General features: G+C 49.0%; 3 protein-coding genes across 3 annotated transcripts; all 3 read left to right on the top strand.

Moving 5' to 3' along the window:
- Positions 1 to 10,714: 10,714 nt before the first annotated feature.
- On the top strand, positions 10,715 to 12,640 carry ALT_6627 (DUF2841 domain-containing protein; the record flags this gene model as incomplete). Its single annotated transcript, XM_033558138.2, has 5 exons — positions 10,715 to 10,807; positions 10,864 to 11,068; positions 11,124 to 11,570; positions 11,628 to 11,810; positions 11,868 to 12,640. The coding sequence occupies 5 exons, from the start codon at positions 10,715 to 10,717 to the stop codon at positions 12,638 to 12,640; spliced, it is 1,701 nt and encodes a 566-aa protein (XP_033414029.2).
- Positions 12,641 to 13,974: 1,334 nt separating this feature from the next.
- ALT_6628 (SAC3/GANP family protein) lies at positions 13,975 to 18,041 on the top strand (the record flags this gene model as incomplete). The annotated part of the gene is made up of 6 exons (XM_033558139.2): positions 13,975 to 14,493; positions 14,557 to 14,736; positions 14,790 to 15,750; positions 15,892 to 16,896; positions 16,965 to 17,318; positions 17,389 to 18,041. 6 exons carry the CDS (start codon positions 13,975 to 13,977, stop codon positions 18,039 to 18,041), a joined length of 3,672 nt encoding a protein of 1,223 aa, XP_033414030.2.
- Positions 18,042 to 18,736: 695 nt separating this feature from the next.
- ALT_6629 (putative protein N-terminal asparagine amidohydrolase) lies at positions 18,737 to 19,885 on the top strand (the record flags this gene model as incomplete). Its single annotated transcript, XM_033558140.2, has 2 exons — positions 18,737 to 18,887; positions 18,987 to 19,885. 2 exons carry the CDS (start codon positions 18,737 to 18,739, stop codon positions 19,883 to 19,885), a joined length of 1,050 nt encoding a protein of 349 aa, XP_033414031.2.
- Positions 19,886 to 20,518: the final 633 nt, after the last annotated feature.

Below are 20,518 nucleotides of genomic sequence, written 5' to 3' on the forward strand. Positions count from 1 at the left end.
CCGTGCCAGCAGTGCCGGAACTCGTTCCCCAGGATGGTGTTCCTGGAAGTCCTCAGCCAATTTCCTGTAGAGGACTTTTGTCTTTGATCCACTTGCTTAGCCATCTAATCTGAGATTCTGAGTACAGGAATCCAGTACAGTAATAGATAATTAGGGGTATAAAGAAGATGGAAGGTACTTAGATGAAATTTACGAGATTGGATGCTCCGCTAAATGTAGTTTTTTCGCTTTAATAGTTTTACTAAGTCTAGGTAATATTGATTGATAGTGTAATTAAAAAACTTGGTTAGTGTGTCTTAATTACCTTAGGTCATCACCACTGAAGAGCGTACCTTCCCTATGAGTCTGTTATGAGTGTGTAGTCGAGCTTATGGAGAAAGAGCCCACCTTCTCTACAAGAGCTCCCGGGCCCGCTTACATTATCCAACTGCCTGGTTAGTTACATTGTTGTGCAGGATGGATGTGCAGTTATGACTTGGCTCTCATGTACTATGCAATGGAGAGGTCAATCTAGAGAAGTGAGTGAGAGAGTTGATTTCTGCGAGAAGTGCCCCGGGCAATGGCTTCAATTTATATTCCTAAACTACATGCTGTTTGTCAACACACAATACCTCTAAAAGTTTGCCCTCTTCCGTATACGTGACCAACAGTGAATATAGCTTCGCACAAGATGTCTACACAACCCCCTCAGCAACTACAAGACTACGCGTTCTCTTTGAACCCAGCCGCGACGATGCTGGTCCAAACCCGTCCAAATCCCACCAAACAGTTGATGGATGACTTACACATCCTATTTGCTAAGTTCGACATGGACGCTGAAGCAAGCAACTTCCTTGGAGGCGTCAACGACCTACTCAGAGGTACATGGTTCGCGGAAGTACCAGCGGACGTGCTCATAGCTATGGCTTTGCATGGACAGCAAATTCGCCCGCAAAAACGGGACGCTATGTCAGAGCAAATCAAGCCCATACGGCCAGGCGTTCGCTATGTAGTCTCGGGGTTTCACCAGAATGTTTAACGGTTCTCCCCCAGACGCTCTGCAGAAAGGGTGTACGGGTTGAATTCAGCTATGCATACTTATTTATGTCGTATGGGTACTCGAAATTGGCCATTGGGCTGCTCCGAAGACACTGCTGAGAAGATTCGAACTGGCACAGCCGAATTCGCCGAAACAATGCATGCCGGCAACGTCAAATTTGGCCCCCGCATTTGCCCCACAGTAATCAACACAAGGTGGGAGATGTTATTCAAGCGGTGGCGGAACGCCAGAAGAGCGCCTATACATCGACCCGTGACGAGGCAAGGCCGTAGAGACCCCAGCAAAATGTACAAGGGACTAGCCCGTGCTGGTGGAATGTCGCCGTAAATGGGATCGGTAGCAGTCATCTACAGCGTCAATCTCAAAGGTCCTCATATTCCAAGTGTAAATTTGGTATCTAGTATTGTTGACAGGTAACTGATAGACTTATCTAGATCCACGGTATCTACTCTGCACTCCATTTGAAAAGAACGATCCCTACTCTATATAGCTTCCCGGCTTCCCCAACGCTTCATTCAGAATTATCTGCAGTCGGCACATTCGGCGGATAAATTGTGGCAAATCATCCTGAGTTAAATGCATGCATGTCCCACATCCCGGAGTACCAACTTATTGCTTCTCGGCCAGTCGGCGAGCAGGAACAGGGATATATTGAGTAAGTTAGCCTGCGGCTACTGCATGATGCTGACTCTGTGCGGTTAGGTCTATACTTGGTACTTAATTCGGCGGGGGACAGGCGACAGGCGTTGATTGGTAGCTTCGGATGCTGTGTACAAGTTTCAGGTTATTGGATACCAGGCGCTGCTAAGGTATTGTGTGGCTAGACGAACTATTTAATATGGCTAATGTAGTGTAACAGGAAGCTCATTCCTGCCATGCCTATGTATATGTAATCCACTTAATAGTGTTGTGCTTCTTGATGGGTTCGTCAGAAGGAATCAATAAAGAGGATAGTACTGGTGCATCTAACATTGATCATCTTAGATTCACATCTCCATAGATTTGCGAGGTGGGGAGTGACAACTGGCAGTGGCCATTAAGTACAGTTCACCAAACTATACTAGTGGTTCCATGGTTCAGTTGGTCTTCCGGCCATACCCGCAACTTAAATCGCCGGCGTACCATGGTCCATACATGGCAGAGGCGCATAGCAGAATTGGATACATAAATTGCCAGTGAAATGGCTTACATATGTGAGTCTTGTGTTCCGCTCTAAAACTCTACATTCTGTAGTACCCCGATCTTGGGTACTACCAGATCGTTTATGATGATCATCCATAGGATATCGGAAACCATAATCTGCTGTGGTGGAATGGACTTTGGATGTTTGCAGCATTCCACGGAAAAACTCTAGAATAACTAGCGTGGATCATTGAATCAGTCGAGCCATGAAGACGCTTATTCGGATAGTAATCCAGTCGGAAAATATCTTCTCACCTCGTCGAATCAATAGTCATTTCAAGTACAAACATGTGTCATATGTATGCCATTTATTATTGCTCATAATCTGCAGTAAGGTACAATACCCCACATCCGCGGTTACTCTGACTAAGCAAGGAGTCGCGTCGCACAACAGACGCCCTAATTCCTATCGGTGACTCGCATGCTCAATTCTGCAGAGGCTCGGCCCGGTCGCATGGGTGATGGGTCCCTTATGAGATATAACTTTCACCACCAGCGTGTTGGGCACCCCGAAACCAGGTTTCTCGTGCGATTGAATGTCGGAAACAGCCGTCATTAATGTGTGGAATCAGGATTTCTCGTGCCAGGAAAATACCACTTTAGCAAAGTATTTCATTATGGAGATGCCGTCATAAAGCTTTAGAAGAGGAAGCCACTGTGAGACAGGGCTTGGGCCCTGTATCCCATGTTGTGATGGCGCACTGCACATGCTCCATCTGGCTGTTCCACGCTTGCAGCGGCTTCATTTGAATTCAGGCGTACTGTGAGTACTTATGTCGCACTTCCAGCTCGCAGCGTCTTCAGGTCCATGGAGTCAGCCACTATGCCGGAGCCGGGCTGCCAGTATTTGTCAACTCTCTGCAAGCCTCGAACCCACGGAGATGCACCACAAAACATGGCTTTGCCCTTCATTTCTCGCTGTCAGAGAAGTAGTGAGACGATGCGATAGCATGTGGCTGAAATGGCTGGGGTCTGCGTCGCCTTGCAAGGGAGCTCATCCCATCTACCTGGCACTTGGAGCCCCGTTCCTGACACCGGACAAAGCCTGATGCAGGGGAAAGGAGTGAGGTAGGCAACTACAGAGTACAGACACAAAATGTACATTACACAGGCAGTACTTTTGTGCCGAATTTTTAAGGAATGCACGGGAACAGCTCGCGAAATAAATGCTGCTAGTGTAACCCAGGGGAAGGGAAACCGGATCGGTTCCTCAGGCTACGGACAAGAGATCGCGGCTGGCACTCCAATGATTGCGCATGTCCGTCAGTTGCTAGTGTCAGTTGCTAGTGTCAGTGTGCGAGTATCAGGTGGACGGTGCGGAGTCTGGACTCCTGGAGGATTGGCATTGCCTATCGTATTTGGTTTTGATGACAAGCGTTGGTGACGTTCGGACCGACCTCCCCGGGCCGTGCCCTGCTAATATCCACTTCTCCCGCTATTCCATTGGATTCTGAGCTTTTGACTATCAGTTTTCCCGTACTTTATGCCTGATCGACGGTGCAATCAAATTTCTTAAACTATGAAGCCTGTCACTAATTCCTTGGCACTCTGTAATGATAAAGCGCTAGTGACAGAACAGACAATGATCTCCGAAGTGACGACCTTAGCTTAAGGCAGACAGGCAACTCTTTTGAGATTCCCTTTTTTGGAAAATGGACAATGTCGCTAGTGTCTATGAGGGCCCAATGTCTTAAGAATGTTACATTGTCCAGTTGACACTGACAGTAAACCGTCCTTGAAACCATCGCACAAAGTACTGCTGATGACGAAACCTCAAGCCCCAAGGCCTTCCACCACCTATCATCAGCCGAGTGTCCATCCCCCTTAGACCAACCGGCCCGAGCAGTCCAACGTGACCCATTCTTGGGCTCGATTTCGAACCCCTCTCTCAAAGTCCACTTAATCACTCCCCCTCCATCCTGTTCCTAGCAGTCCCGGAGACTTTTGATCCATACACCTCTATCTGGCTTTTTGCAATGACGCAATAGAGCTTTGCTTCATTATTGGTATCTGCATGGAGTTTTCTTGATTTACATCAAGCGTTCGATAATGGAGCAATAGTGTAGAACTACGTATTCTCGCCGTAGATTGCGCATGTATCATTGCTTTTCTTCTTTGGCATTCTTCAGCACCCTGCAAAGATTCCCAACAAACAGATGGTGATCCTAAACCAGGTGAATCACTCCCCGGTCACTTAGCTTGACCCAACAACCTGTTTACTCCGTAGCTTGGGGGCCTCACCAGGAGCCACCCTCGAAAACTCGGTTACGACGGAATGTCATTGGCTCTTTTGATTATCTGCTTCGTGAATAGGTACGATCCCCCGCGGGCGCGGTATCTGCCCCCGTTGGCCTTGTCATGGGTGATGGACCGGTGGATCGGGAAATTTTCATTCATCCTTGTCGTGTGAATCCACCAAGACGGCAAAGGCTGTGAACGTGGTCGCAATCCCGCGGAGTTGTTGGACCTTGAAGTTGAATTAGTCTCCCCCTGTGCCCATTATTTGGGAAGCCACTCGCGTCTTCTGACAGTGGCAGACAGGGTGCTGAAGCTACAGGATCCGAAGGCTTGCGTACGTTACCATTTATGGTAACGGCAGCTACCGACGGTGGGAATCACGCCCACATCGCTCAGGAACTAGAGATAATAGCGTCTTGCTGACGGGTAATAGGCAGGCCCAGTCAAGAGCTCAGTGGCTGTTAATCAATCGAACGAGCCTGCGGTCTCGCGTTTTGTTACACGTTGATCTCCAAGATCAAGGCTCATGGTGAAGGTACCCCACCATTCCTGATATAACCAAGATCTAATGTCCAGAACTGAACCGTTTGTTCGGTTTCATCCTGTGTATGGGTTAGCAGCCAGTCAGGATCCATGTATTGGACTCGAGTGGACATTTTGGTACTTTTCATTATTTCGGCTCCGCGGCAAGCGCGTGCTCCCCTGCCAGATACCTTGCCCTATACTCCGTACTGATATCACTATGATCGGTGAGGAGTTTCCCAGAGAAATTACGTTGGTTGGGCTATCTTGGGAATAAAGAAGAAAGTCTAAGTCCGCCTGACAACTGTCACTGTCATATCAGCTAAGCAGGGTTTGACTTTGCTCCATTGTGCATGCATGCAGTCATACTCATGCATGATTAGAATTTTTCGCCAACGTTCCCCATGAGCCGTGATAACTAACGTGGCGGTGAGCCTTTTCCACAATGCCTTACATCATGTATATCATACAGTTATATTGCACACCGTTCTCATGTACAGCGTCTGTCGCTTGGCCACGTTGACGGTTGACACCGCCAGATGCATGGAGATTATGCTATCGGTCGGTCATGCCAACTGGCGAGCAGTTCGAACTTGAAGAGATCGTGCATTGTGCGTCTTCAATTGTGCCTGAATCCTAGGTCTCCAATCTGTTAGATTTGTCTCATAAACTGGTTCCTGATCCACTGGTCTAGACTCTGAACCCTGTCCATTAATCAAAGTTGGAAGTTTTGGCAGGTAGGTCGGTCAGGGGCTTGGTCATCTGCTTGCTTGGCTGACAGTTACTTGGGAGATCTACTGCGTACTATTTGCGGAATACGCAGTACTTTATTCTGGCCCTCGTATATAGAATCGCAAGGCTGAAAGAAACGAGCAGGGAACTGGTGATCATCAATCTACTCGAAGCAACCGAGTCATTATGTACTTTGATTAGGGATAGAGTACTTATGCGCGAACAATTGTTTGAGACTTATTATTATTCCCTGATCGAAATATATAACTGTCTCATTAACTTGATCGATGAGATCTTATCAGCGAATTCTGTGTTATGAGATAATAGTGAGTGTCGCTAAATGCTCCTTGGTTGTGGACGATGGTCCTGTCGATTATTAGGTTACTAAATATATTTCCGCGGGATGGTAGCATCCGCCCTTTGTTGTTGACTAGGGGGTAATCGCTGAGCTTCTACTGGACCTAATCCATGTTCTAGCTGAACATCACTGTCTTACTTCTGGTGCCCAAATACAAAGCGTTCGAGCTGCACCATTGTCGTTTGTGGCCTTTGAAGATCATTTGGAATGTTTGAGTGTCAAACTGGCCTGTCATCCCCTAGACGGTTACTAGCGATATAGCCAAGGATAGACTATAAGAGTTACCATGTCAGCGGTGCCTGAAAAGCCCGGGCTACCCGAAGTACGGACACGGACCACGATTACTATTACTCTACCATGACTACACTGTTAGTGGCCTAGTACTTTGTTTCTAAGTACTGTTTTCTGAAATAATTACTAAGTTAGATAGTGTGAGCATCATGACAAATCGTCCCAATTAGGAAGCCGTATTTGGACTTGGCTAAGGATCGGACTTTATTGCTCCTCGGGGTTTACTTTACCTTCCTTCTGGATTCCAGGTTAGGTTGGATGGAAGCTAACTCAGTGACAGGCAGTGACGTTGAGGATTTTGCACTCGACCATGGTTGGTGCTAAAATCAAGGTCATTGTCTCTTAGATCGTCGCGAATAGATGGCTGATGAAATCGCATTGGCTGTGGTGAGGTCAGTGGCAGGTAACCTGACACAGCAGACGAACGTCAATGTTGCTGCCATCTGACATCAAAGTCCGAGACTTGATCTTCCTGCTATTGCTTTTTCCGTTGTCTTTGCTACTAGTACCGAGTATGGAGCACTCTCTTCAACTGTCGAGTAATTATGACCAATTGACTGGGCTCTATTGAACTACTGCATAATTTGATGGAGATGGAGGATGCCACCCCCGGTCAAAGAGAAGAAAATGTGTCACTGTTAGAATCCAGCGTTCAAACTGCTCTCCGCCTTTGATTTGTCGACTCGAATCTCAAATTGATTCTAGGGTTCTCTTTTCTTTGTTCGCATTAGTCAGTAGTTTGTGGTAGGCGCATAACTGGCGTAAATAGAATTACCCCTTTTCATGATTCAGATCTCACAAGCCATTGTACTCTCCGTAGGGGCCGTAGCTCGAAACAGTAGGAATCCTTCATCCGAGCCTACATTAATGGCATTTCGAACCCTTCACGGTAGACAGAATACTGTACAAAGTCAAAACTCTAAGGGCTAAAAGCCTACGTCCGATTTGGATTCTGGATTTTCCCTTTCCCAGGATGTCGGGTTATGCACAAGCCTCTTCACGGCCATCTGCTCTCCTGGAGAAATCGCCCAAGAAGCTTCCCAAGCTCTGTGATTGGCTCCTAGCCCCTCGACTAGCGTTCGGGGCACAAGTCGATAAGATCCGCCCATGATCAGGGCGCCCCTTCCCCTTGGTCAATCGTAATCTCGCGCCAAATCCAAATCCACCATAGTCTGGAGTCATAATCTGTTCCTTAGTTTAGGTACTTTGATCCTTTCCCGACTCGCAATTGTGTCCCCTTTTGGGGTATAATGGAATCTACCTATAGGATAAACTCCGCCGAATTCTCAGAATTCTTTTTTACCCTTGTCGGTAACACAGCAACCCTGTCCAAGATGATACCATTATGCTTGATGTGTGTGCAGAAGTACGATGGGAGGACCGGGAATGTCAATCATGGAACCAGCTAGAAGCTTGAACTCGAGTTCACATCCTGGATGAGTGATGCACATGGTGGCGAGGAGGATCTCGCTGCCGCGTACGGAGTATTTACCAAGACTGTGCGTGCATCATCCCATAGTCTACAATGTGAGAGACGCAAGATGTGGCTAGTGATCAACTGAACTGTGGCGGTGACTCGGAGTCTCCGAGCTCTTCGAGGCTGAGAGCAACGGATTCTGCGTATCAAGTACCCTCAGGTGCAAGTCGACTTAGCCACACAGTACTGTACGAGGTACTCGATCGTCGCTGGTACGCTGTAATTGTACGTATGCTCGTAGAGGGGCAGTACATGGTGTACGGTAGACACATGGATAGGCTAGATACGGAGCTTTGGATGCTAATACTTACTACTTGGGGCTAGATTGCAAAGCACCTGGTCCAAGCGTGAGCGATGTGGGACGGGGACGAAAGGAAAACCGCCCTGAAGTTTGATTCTGAAGTAAAATGGTAACGCTTGTGGCCTGTGCACGGTGACTTCTTTCTTCAGGGAAAAGGTCTGTTTACAAATCCCGGCTGCGGTTTTGGTAGGTAGATACATTTCTGGTTGATCTATGGAGTCATGTCGTACAATATGCAAATCAACCGGGGAAACTGATGGAGAATACTGGGAGGATTGGCTGGGGTTTCTGTCAGTTTGAGGTACTCCACGTACTGTAATCTAAGGTAGAGGGGACTGGACGGACGACAATGGATAGGTATGCTAAGAATTGTGCGCTGAAGAAGACTAGACATAAGTACTGAACAAGTGACTAGGCGGGACCGGGATTCGATATCCATAGCATGGCGCTCAGTACCGGAAAATGTCAACCAATTTGATCCACAGGCAATATCCATGAAAGCACGACAAAGCACAGATGGTATGAGTTACCACTGCATGGAGAGCAGCAATCCCCGGTGTTTGGAAAAAAACAATCGATTTCTGCTGGGAAGCAACTGGGTGCCAAAGACCGTCTCTAATGACGAGGGGGCCACTGCTACAGTAATGGCGTCCCAGGAACTCTCATCCCCGGGCCCAAGTGGCTGTTAGAGTCCTGACTAACCACAAACTAGTCGATCTGTTAATAGAGCAACTCCCCATTCTGCTATTTTGGCTCTGGTGCTCTTGACATTTTCGTAAAAATATCCACTGAGTACTCATACGGACGACTAATTATGCTGACAGACTGACCAATAAGGGCCTTTTTTTATGAGTTGATTCCTCACAGTCTGTAGTAATCATCTGTTGTAGATGTTGTGCATTTGATGGCCATCTGGGCAAGCACTCTAGATATCGAATCTGAACCTAGGTGTCTAATCTAGAAACCAGCGTTCCAGTCCTCTGGCAGTGGAGCAAGCATCGGTAAGCCACGGTGCTTTTGACTGGCATCCTCCGAACAAAGCCTACCAAATAGTAGAGCATGAGGCTTGGGGAGTGGTTGAAACGATCTACAACTATGGGTAAATATGAGGAAAGTGTCCATGCGAATAATGGCTGCAGAAAAGAAAAAGGAATAATTTCGATAAATATGTAGGAAATAAAACCATTTAACAACTATAGTAATTTACAAAAAGAAATAAATAAAAGAAGTACGATTACCGCCCTACTGCTGCATGTTCTTGCCTGAGAGATGCAGCCCGCAGCTCTGGACCGGTGCTTTTTAGCAGCCGTAGAGACTAGAGACTATCTTGCGTTTCGAGTTTGATGCGCTTCAAGGATCATCCATGTTGGCGGGTCATTCCACTAAATCGGAGTCTCAGATGGCCAAATCGGGACGGCCCTTCGATTCGATGGCAGCTTGACTTGAGAGAGGGGCCCAACAAAACAAAATAATATATTAATATAAAAAAAAGGTAGGGAAATAATAAATAAAAAAGAAAAAAAAAAAGTCCCAGAGGCGCTTCTAGTTCTATGTTCGATCGCTATTCTCAATATCCCAGAGGTACAGGCATTCCGATCTCTCATCGCCGACACTGAAAAACTGCCATTTCCCCCGTCTTAAAGCTCCAATCCTTCTTCTTCTCATCTACTTCTTCTCACCTTCAGGACCTCGAGTGTTCCCTTGAGCTATTGGGTAACTTCTCATCTGTCAATCACTGATTGTCCCTTCTCATGACTTGACTTTGTGTCACCATCCTCGTTTACCGTACATATCCCCGGAGCAGAAAACAAAGAAAAGGACCAAGTAGTTCTTGATCTAATTCCAACTCTGTTGCAACTTGTCACACCTGCCCATCTGTGTGCCGAAATCGGTTGCCAGCATCCATCTTGCAGCATCTCCCACCTTACCGGGCCGATCTTGATTGTTTGCTCTCGAATCCCGTTGGGTGTTTGATCTCCGTTCTCATCTGGGTGCATCCTGTGAGTAGCATGTCGTCACTTGTCACGCATACTACCCTCTCTCAACTCTGTTTGATGGGCGTCGATCTGCCTCGAAATTGCTCGTCTGCCTTCAGAAGCAAACTACAGCAGATGGCGGGGTCATGGACTCGAACCGCCGTATTGGCTTTCGCCTCCATCTTGACGTTCTTATCTCAATTTTGAGCCTTTCTCATTGCTGTATCTTGTTTCCCCTTGAGGCTTCTGGCATGCTGCACCTTTCCAAGTGTCAAACCAAAGCTAATCAGCGGCCTTTGCCTGCCGTGGCTTCACCAGACCTGGATCTCTGCAGCCTCATCACCATCTCGGACCACCTGGTTCTGATCCCGCTGGAAGATAGAACAAAGACCTCGGAGACAATATATATTGCTGCCATCGCAGCTGTAAACACGCTCCGAACTCGACGGCATCTTCATGTGTTGAGCACTATCTACCTCTCAGAGCAATTCAGTAACCGTACTGCCTGAGAAACGTCCAACTCGAGATTGTCCAAACGATACACCGGCTCAACGAAACCTGCCGTACCTTTGTCAACGTCAACCTCTCAAATTACATAATGGTGTTCAGCGCACCTGCTCCTGGGGTGGGCTCCAGTAAAAGGCCAGCGTCATGCATGCAGGACGATGTCAACAGCTGGGATAATGCTCCAGTAAGTAATACCAGCATTGAAAAGACATATATGGAGCTGACTCATCTCCTACATAGCCCATGGGTCTATCTGTGCGTTCATCGATCAACATCCCTTACGCCCACTACGCCATGATCTATCTCGACAACATGGGCAGACTCAAGGTGACGGAGTCTCCGTCTATCCAGGAGCAAAATGGGACTGTTTTCACACCCGAAGTCCGTGAAAGATTTTTGGAAATCCTTGGTGCCAAGATCGGGTATCAGCGCCCCATGGTTCGAAGTATGTAAACCCTCCGCACACAAGTACGTTATTCTTGCTGATCTCATTTGAACAGGGCTGTCAGGTGCCGGTGCCACACCATATAGCTATGATCCTCAACAACCGCTTGGTCACTTGCCCTACCGTCAGAACAAGCGGCGCAGAAATTCCCCAGCCCACTCTATGTACGGTGTGCCGCCATCCGTCCAGTTCTCAGGCCCCGTTGAGGAAACGCCCGCTTGTGGATCAGTGGACATGGTCGGACTCGAAATTGGTGATACTCCCAAAGTCCTCGACTACTATGAGAGATCCTTGAAGCACTTCCAGCAGCTCAACTGTCGCCAGATTGCAAAGGCATTCATTAAGTTCATCGAGCCAAGAAAGCAAGTCAAGCACCCCTATAATGGAGGTAAACCCCCCGCAGGAGCTCCTCCTGGTAAGAAGGGCGACCCAGAGAAGACAAAGCCCGAATGGTGGCCCGCCGATGTGGTTCACAAGGAGCCTGACCATCTTCGAAAGGATCGTATGTGGACCCCTCCAGAAAATCTCCTGTGTCAAGTAACTTTGCTGACAGATTTAGAACGCCTGTCTCTGTTAATTCATATCATCCGCAAGCTTGGAAGATTTGGTATTACCACAGATCAATTGCAGGAAATTGCCCACGACTGCAAGCGGCAGCTCAGAGGTCCCCACAGACTCCAAATCTTGGACGAGGTCTTCAGAGTGAGAAGGATGGAAGAACGCTATGAAAGAGGAGAAGTTGGTAAGCAGCATCTTCTTTCCTTGAGAATTCATCTTGCCAGCTGTTGACGAGCCTCAGATGCCAACACAATCGTATATGTTGTCAACCGAGAGTCGAACCCGAAAGAGAAGGATGCCGAGTCCAATGTGGATCCGGACCAGAAGCATGAGCAAGAAGACGATAATGCGGATGAGGCACTCCCCATTCACCACTCTGAGGTGAACTCAACCAACCTGATGTCGAGCTCAGTCGAACACATGGGCATGGCGGCGCCAAGTCGCCCAATGAATATGGGAGATGACAGAAACCAGCTGTTCCCTTTACCGGAGTCGTTGAGCTTCGGTGAGGCACCCCGGGATGATCGGACCTTCTTTCCCACGGCCTCTGAGTATACCGAAGATTATGCATCGCAGCAGATGCTCAGAACCCCTGCAACAACAGCACTTGTCAGCCCCAATGAGACACCTGCCGCTTTCGATTATATAACACAGGCGCCCATCACCTCCTCCGCCCCCGATCAGATTTCCCACCACCGCCAAGCACCCCTGCCCATGCAGCACTCGGCCAGCTTCGACCATTGGACGCCTTCGTTCCGACACAATCTCTTCAACCTAATGGAGTATGGCACTTCACCCAGTCACGCCATGTCTCAGACTACTATGTCATATCAGCTTCCCATGACCCCGACGTCTCATCCCCAGGAAATGCCTCACATGGCTCACGGCCTGCCGAACCTGCCTCAAGACAGACCTTCAAGCATGGATGGCATGAGCATGAGAGGCCCTTCTTTCCGCACAGGATCTTTGAGCCATCCTCGTGATCCATCACAGCACGCCCCTCATTCTAGCTGATGTGGCCATTGTGACAGTTGGACTCAAAATAGACCACATGCATGATTTTAAATGATGGATCCTCGCCCACTGCTTTGACCCTCCTGCAGCCTTGGAGTTTCGGTTCATTGATGATTGTTTTCCCGACTTCCCTTCTGCTCTTCCTCAGCCCCTGACCTGTTGTCAATGCCGACTTAGGCATGCGGCTTGTTCCACGTCAAGTGACTGCCATGACCTCCCTGGGTTTATATGGTAGGTACCTGTCAATGACTTCAAAATTTTTCTTCGTTTAGTATATATACTCGTTGCTTGTTCTATGTTTGAATATGTCTTTTTCCTTATACATACGTTCAGAAACTCCGTTTGGAGATGGCTCCAGATGGCGTGAGATGCAGATATGGGTGATGTTCTTGTGTTTGTTCATTTCACTTTTTTTTCTTAATCATGATCTAGACAATTGGCAGCGAGGCGCTTGTGGCGAAGCTCGTTCTCTTGAATGCCGATCGGCTGAATGAGAGGTAACGAGGCATGAGGGTGTTTCATTATAACAGCGATTGCTTTCTGGATTAGTTTTGTTGCTCAAAATATGATAATCACTATAATTGACTTTCGCCCTCTAAAGTGTAGTAGTGTATAGGGCAGTTTGAAGGGCGGATGTAAACGCGCGGCAAGTGGCGCTAGCCATATTCAGTTGGCGCCTTCCCGCGGCTTTGAGCCTCCAGAGAGCTGCATAAGCGACGGCAACAAAGAACCCATATCGCCTCATCCCACCGGTTTACGGCGCCGAACAAATAACAATGAACTAAGGATTCAACAGACGGTATAACACTGTGCGACAATTTCGGTAACTGTCCATCCAGCGGGTTCGCGCCGCGATTCGATGGCCGTTGGCACGGAGGTCACATCTCCTCACGCCGCAAAGTCGAAGCGTTCGGCCACCGGCGACCTCTGCGACGAGCCCAGCTTTCAACAACGGCTTCTCAGCAGCCTCATCTTCTTCCCTTGAACGCGTCGAGGCCGTAGAATTGAGATACAAAGGTATTGCGTCATGGCTTTTCCCGGTTTGGAGTTTGATATGCGTGAGCACTTTGAGTTCTGGCATTATCTTCCTTCCCCGTTGTGTTGCTTCGCAGTTGACAGTCTTTCTCCAGTAGCTTCTCAAACTAACTGCGTTGTTACGCCCTCCGACCTATTATTGGAGGTCGGCTTTTTTAGGATACTTGATTCACCAGCTGCCTTTCCTTCGTCAATCAACCCCCATCTTCGAAGAGGACGATAAACGAACAGACTACACCTCGGCTTCCCTGGTGAAAAGGCTCTGAGATTGTCATCCTTTTCACCATACTTTACCCGAGATGGCAGGCCCAGCGAACCCATTCGCTGGCCTCGCCCAGAAAGATGGAACAACGGCTCCGGCGGGTCGAGGGCGCGGTGGATCATTCAGTCGGGCTACTCCCTACCAGTCCAAATCATCCAACGCGCGTGGCCGAGGACGAGGAGCCTCGTCGGCAATGAGATCTCTCCGTGGTCACATCCGAGGCGCTGGTCCTCCGACTAACACCTGGCGCAAACCGGACCCAAGCGCTGCTCCCACAGGAGCTGCCGCATCGCCTTTCTCCCAGTTGAAGCAGAACCAACCCTCTTCTTCACCATCTGGTGGACAGGATCCGCAGCAGAAACCAGCATTTCCTGGTGTCGCGAATGACTCCTCTGGTGTATTTGGGGCACCGTCTGGATTTTCTGGGAGCATGGTCGATTCTAACAGAGACCCTCGACTACAATTTCCGTCAAATGGAACAAATGGCGTGGAGGGCTCTGCTGTGCCAGTGGAGGACATGGCAGTTCTGAACAGTTACAATGACCGATACGAAAAAGTAAGACATTCTGCCGCACTAGATTTCCATCAGTGGCCAGGATTCTGGACTGACAGCTCGCAGCTCAAGCTTGATAGGGCGAAACAAAGGGAACAGGCGATCAGGAAAGGGCAGATGGCGGACCCCAATCAACCTACTTCCCTGAATCAAGCAATTACACCCGTCGGTACCTGCACCAGCATGTGTCCCGAGTTTGAGCGGGTTGAGCGCATCGTCCAGAAGATGGTAGACAAAAGCGAAAAGGTATAGGACAGACGATGTCGTATGGTGCTTTTCCAAGAACTGACTGTCCATAGTTTCTTCATCCTGCGACAAACACATTGCAGAATATGGAAACGAAAATGCTCAAACGCTTCAGAAGATCAGCTGCCGGCTACGATGAACAGCTTCCTTCTGATATTCGAACACCGAAGGCACTCCTTCAGTCAACCAACTATCTGATTCGACATATCCTTGGTGGTTCTGAGCCTCTTGGTCTGATTCACAAGTTTGTCTGGGATCGGACACGATCGATCCGTAACGATTTCTCCGTCCAGCAGCTCACCCAGGAGGAGGACGTGAAGATAGCAGTCACATGCCTGGAGAGAATTGCCCGGTTCCACATTGTCTCTCTTCACCTGCTCTCTAGTCCTGCGAACGAAGAGCCTTTTGACCGCCACCAGGAACGAGAACAACTCAACAATACGATGTTGTCGCTGATGTACTATTACGACGACAATCGAGGCCGCATCACGTTTCCCAATGAGGACGAGTTCCGGGCCTATTACATTATCTTCTCCATTCACGACCAGCGACCAGATTTAGAAGCTCGTGTGCAAAAATGGCCTGCAGAGCTACGCAGTTCGCCTCGGGTTCAAGTAGCCCTTGAGTTGTTCGCCGCTGCTGGCAACACATGGGAGTATCAAGGTACCCTAGATGCCAAACGCCCCAACGCCATTGCACAGGGCTTCTACACGCGCTTTTTCAACTTGGTTGATTCTCCGGCTGTCTCGTATCTGATGGCCTGTGTTGCTGAAACCTATTTCAACCACATGCGCCAAACAGCTATGCGTTCAATATGGAAAGGATATTGTCGTTATCCCGCTTCTCAACAACACAAGAATGAGGAGTGGACGGTCGACGAACTGACCAAAGTCTTACACTTTGACGATGACAGCCAAACGATTGGATTCTGTGAAGAGCAAGATCTACAGTTTGCTGAGAATGTTCATGGTAATCTTTATCTCAACTGGGGCAACCGTCCGGTTGACTCGATTGGTACGTGTGATCTCGACAACACTCTCGCCTTCTTTCCTTCGTTCACTCGCTCTGTTTTCATTCCACCGGATTACGGCAATTATACTATAGGCTTCTCAATGTCGGCCATATCTGACTTCGACTGACACATTGAATCCGTAGCCTTCCAGCCGTCTTCCGAACACTCATTCTCAGAAAAGTATGTCGAGTCGAAGCGAGCAGGCAGAAGCATGGTTGCGATCATACTCGGCTTGAATATAAAAGAAGCGGCAACTCTAGGAATGATTGACAGCTCTTTTCTACCGCAGCGCTCACTGGCACTACCCGCCCCCGAGCCAGAAGCACCCACAGACGATGATGCCCTCTTTGTGAGTGACGATGACAATGAAATGCGACCACCAGCCATCCAAACGAACGGTAATGTTTCGCAGGGTGGTGTCTTTACTGAGTCTCCCGCCTCAGCTTCAAGCCTGCGCAACGCATTCACAGAACTTTCACAGAGTACAACAAATGCAGAAGCGGCACCTACGCAAAGCAATTCGAGTTCTTCGATTGCACAGGCCACCAATATAACACGAACCTCCGAGCCGGCAAAGACCTTTTCTTCCTTGTTCTCCGGCACTAGTTCGGCCGGTGCCACAACGGCGCCCACAGTTGCGCCTTCTAACCCATTTGCCAGCATATCTTCGCCCTTTGCGCCATTTAAGACGCCGGTGACTGAGCAGAAGACTCCAACCTTGCCTGCTGCGTCCAGTAGTCAGCAACCAACGTCGATCTTTTTGACAGGAGCATACAACTTTATGTCAACAAAGCCTGACACAACCCCTGCATCGGCTACTTCTCAGTTTAAAGCACCAAACGTCTTCCAACCCTCTACAACACCTACAGCTTCACCATTCGGCCTGTCCCAGACTCCGTCAATATCCAGACCTGATCTGGCTCCTGGCTCGACTGCTGCCCAGCCGTCGACAAGCATTTTCGATACTGGCAAGCCATCTCCTGCTCCGCAGATTTCCAGCTCTATCTTCAGTCTCGCTAGTCAGAATGCTCTCCCCGGAAAAGCAGAAGCCGAAAAGCCTCAACAAAGTCTCTTCAAGCCTGCGGAAACAATCTCTGCACCATCTCCATTTGCGCAAGCAAGTAATCTGTTCGCTCCAGCGAAAGACGGTATGTTCTTCTACCCTACGGCATCGCCCTTGGTATAGGAACATTGTCAATTCTAACGATCCCAACAGATTCACCGGAAGCTGCCCATCCTGTTCAATCAACCAATGTTTCCTCATTGGCGAAGCCTGTGGAGTTAAAGGCACCCGAACAGAAACCGGCCGATGCGACTGAGGGCTTGAAGACTCCACCGGAAGAGGCAGTTCTGGAACCGAATACACCAGCAGACGAGCCTGTGGCGCCTTGTGTGGAAGATGTCGCTGAGGAACAGCAGCCTCGGCTAGTATTCCCGAAGGCTAGCTCACCTGAACCCGTTAGCGCCACATCGCCCCCTCCTGCAGAACCTAGCACAGTGGGTGCTGTTCAAGAAGATGATTCCGCTCGCATCTATCCTGAGCCGACCGCAAAGGAAGATGGAAACTCAGGTGAGTTGCACTTTTGGCCACAGCCATTGACGTTCTTTTCACCTGTCGGGTCTATCTGACAGGCATATAGCTTTAGAAGATGAACGACGCCTTGCATGGCGAGATGCCCTGAAGGAAGCGGCCAATAAAAGGCGACAAACCCTCTCGACAAGTCGCAAACGCATTCTGCCCGAAGAAGATGAACAAGAACTGAAATGGAGCGAGCCAAAGGCACCCAAAATAACGAAACCCGAGGCTCCTACTCCACGCAAAGTGTCTATGGCACTGTCTTCAATTAAACCTCTTCCCAAACTTCCCATATTGGAACAGATTGAGGCCATGACAGCTCGAAAGCCTGCAAAGGAGGAGAAGCCTGAAGTTCCAAAGCCTCGCCAAGTCGACGAAGATGAACTCCTCCTTTCCGCTGCCCGAATTGCCGCAGAATCACTCAGGAGCGGGCCGAGACTTCTCGACCATTGGTCGACACACCCTGAGCCTCGAAGCTCCGTTTTCAGTCCGCGTAGCAGCTTTTCATCTTCGCACTCTTTCTCCCGAAGTCAGTCACCGAATTCATACCAAGTCAATGGATACGATGTTGCTCTTGCCCCTGATAGAGACTTGGGACTAGGACGTACGCTGTCCCGAACGGAACAGAGGATTCGCCTTACCGGGGGCAAGGGCCTAGCATATAAGCCGCTAAACTTCACCCCGGAGAAGAAAAGTAAAGGAACAGGCAAGAAATAGGTGTTGTCATTGAGCCTCACCATCTGTTTCCTAATCTCAAAGGCTCACGTTCGCCCTTGCAGCATTGAAGTGAAAACGCCTGCTAAACAGCCCATGGCGATCTTCTGTTTTGCTGTATACATTTTGTCAGCTACCATCTCGATTGCATTATGCGACGGCGTTCTCTGCGGATTTTGGTCTTTTGATAAGGGATGTATCTGCTACATTAGGAGTTTAGCAACCGGGCGCTGGAAGTGTGCGTCGTACATAACTGCATTATAAGAATACCCTACATTTTCACAGCAAAATCTGTGTTCACGCACCGAGCAACATAGACCTGAGAGTTGACTAGATAGAGACGATCACTAGGGGATTGTGCTGGTGCCTCAGGTATCTTTGTCACATGATTTAATATTCGGTTTCCAATGGGCGCACGTATTGTCCTCTCACATCTTGTAACTGAGAACTTCCAAAATAAAACGAATCATATCTAAGCTATCTTGCTGACTTGACTGCTCAGAAATGGACAGTTAAGTCAATAATTCTGCACAATTCTCTCAGCCAAGGTCCATAGAATTCTTCATGTTGGACTACAACGGCATTTCGCCTCTTCCTCTCTAACCAGGCATCTTACTACCACCTCGGCTCTGACAAGAGCCAGGAAGGCAATCCGTCTCTCGTGCTTAGTGCAGGTATCTAGACTCCAACACAGAGGAATGCGAATCGCCACATTACAATTTGCCCCTAGAGTGGGCGACGTCGACGGCAACATCAAAAGGGCCAACGAATTGCTGAACAGCGGCTGTGCAACTGGGATCAAGAGCCTGAAGCCTGACCTCCTGGTATTGCCGGAACTGGCTCTGACGGGTGAGTACCAGTACCTAGGAACAGGATGCAGCGGGGTCTATATTTGTGATGTGGTGTCCCTATCCGATCGGTAAATAGTGACATGTTCTTGTTGGCTAGGGTACAATTTCCCCTCGCTGGAAGCCATACGGCCCTTCCTTGAGCCCGCGGGGAAGGGCGTCTCAGCTGCGTGGGCACGCGAGACGGCAGCGCGTCTCAGGTGTAAGGTGTGCGTGGGGTATCCCGAGATTGAAGTAGCAGCAGACGGGGAGAGTAGCGCGCAACCGCAGGAGAAGTACTATAATTCCCTGGTTGTTGTGAGTGAAGAGGGGGAGGTGGTGGTGAATTACCGCAAGACGTTCCTGTACTTCACGGACGAGACGTGGGCGTCTGAAGGCACGGCGGAGCAAGGGTTCCACCAGCTTGTCTTTAACAATGGTTCCGCTGAGCGAGGAGATGTGCTAACGTCTAGGGTGGCTACGTCGTTTGGGATATGTATGGATATCAACCCGTATAAATTTGAGGCGCCCTTCACGGCTTGGGAGTTTGCGAATCGGGTCCTCGACTCCAAGTCCCAGCTGGTTATTCTGTCGATGGCCTGGACGACGTTTATGAGCCGGGAGGAGTTGGATGCGCTGGCTGATAAGCCGGATTTGGATACTTTTAATTACTGGATACAGAGATTTTGGCCTCTAGTCAGGCAGAAGATGCGGCACGATGTTGATTTGGGATCTGACGGCCATGAGGCCGGAGACCCAAAGGAAAAGAGTATTGTCATCGTCTTCGGGAATAGGTGTGGAGAGGAGGGATCGGTGCGCTATGCGGGGACGAGCGCGATTATCGCTATTACGCAGCGCCCGGGGGTGGTGCAGGATGGCGACGCTGGGGAGGAGTTACCGTTCGATGTGAAGATCCTTTGCTGGGATATGCTGGGTGCGACGACAGAGGGTATCTGCTTTGCTGATACTACAGCCGATCCGAAGATTGTGTTTGGATTGGTTAAGAGGTCGCAGGCGTGAGCGTTGCAGCTTCTTTTGCCGCGCTAAAGTATACAATCTGGCGTATTTGACGGTGTACATGATGAGACATCTACTGTTGAGCATTGGCGAGGAAGAGTTTTCGACTGGTCATATGCTTTTGACTCTTGACTGCTCTTTTTGTTGGAATACTTGACACGGTACCAGAACTGCCCAAATCTACGCAACAATCTCTGGATATCTGATTCTCTGTTTTGTGAAGCTGCCCGAAGTCGATAGGGTTAACCTTGCTGCAATGGCAGCAATCATGTGAACGGTTGATAATCATTCTCCTCCTTAGATCCATGTGACATTGGAAGGCACCATTCCTAGACCACGACTGCCTTCGCAGATCCATCTAGACAATTATGCGCGAGAGATTCATCTATGCCAGCCCCTTGAGGGAACAGACTAGTGCTACCTACCCATGCGAGACTGGCGTCCATACCCTACTTGGACGGATCCGGATGGCGGCGATGACGGCCTATCTCATGACCGATTGATCCGCAATCTATCAGACGGTCTGTCATCAAGCCAAACAAGGCCTATTAAAATCAATGCAACCTTCAGAGGGAAGCTAGAGCAAAATGATCTTCGAAAGTAAGCTTGAAGACTTTTTGATCGACACTGCGGAAA

This window comes from Aspergillus lentulus (assembly GCF_001445615.1).
Source record: "Aspergillus lentulus DNA, contig: Alt12, strain: IFM 54703, whole genome shotgun sequence".
Lineage (NCBI taxonomy): Eukaryota > Fungi > Ascomycota > Eurotiomycetes > Eurotiales > Aspergillaceae > Aspergillus > Aspergillus lentulus.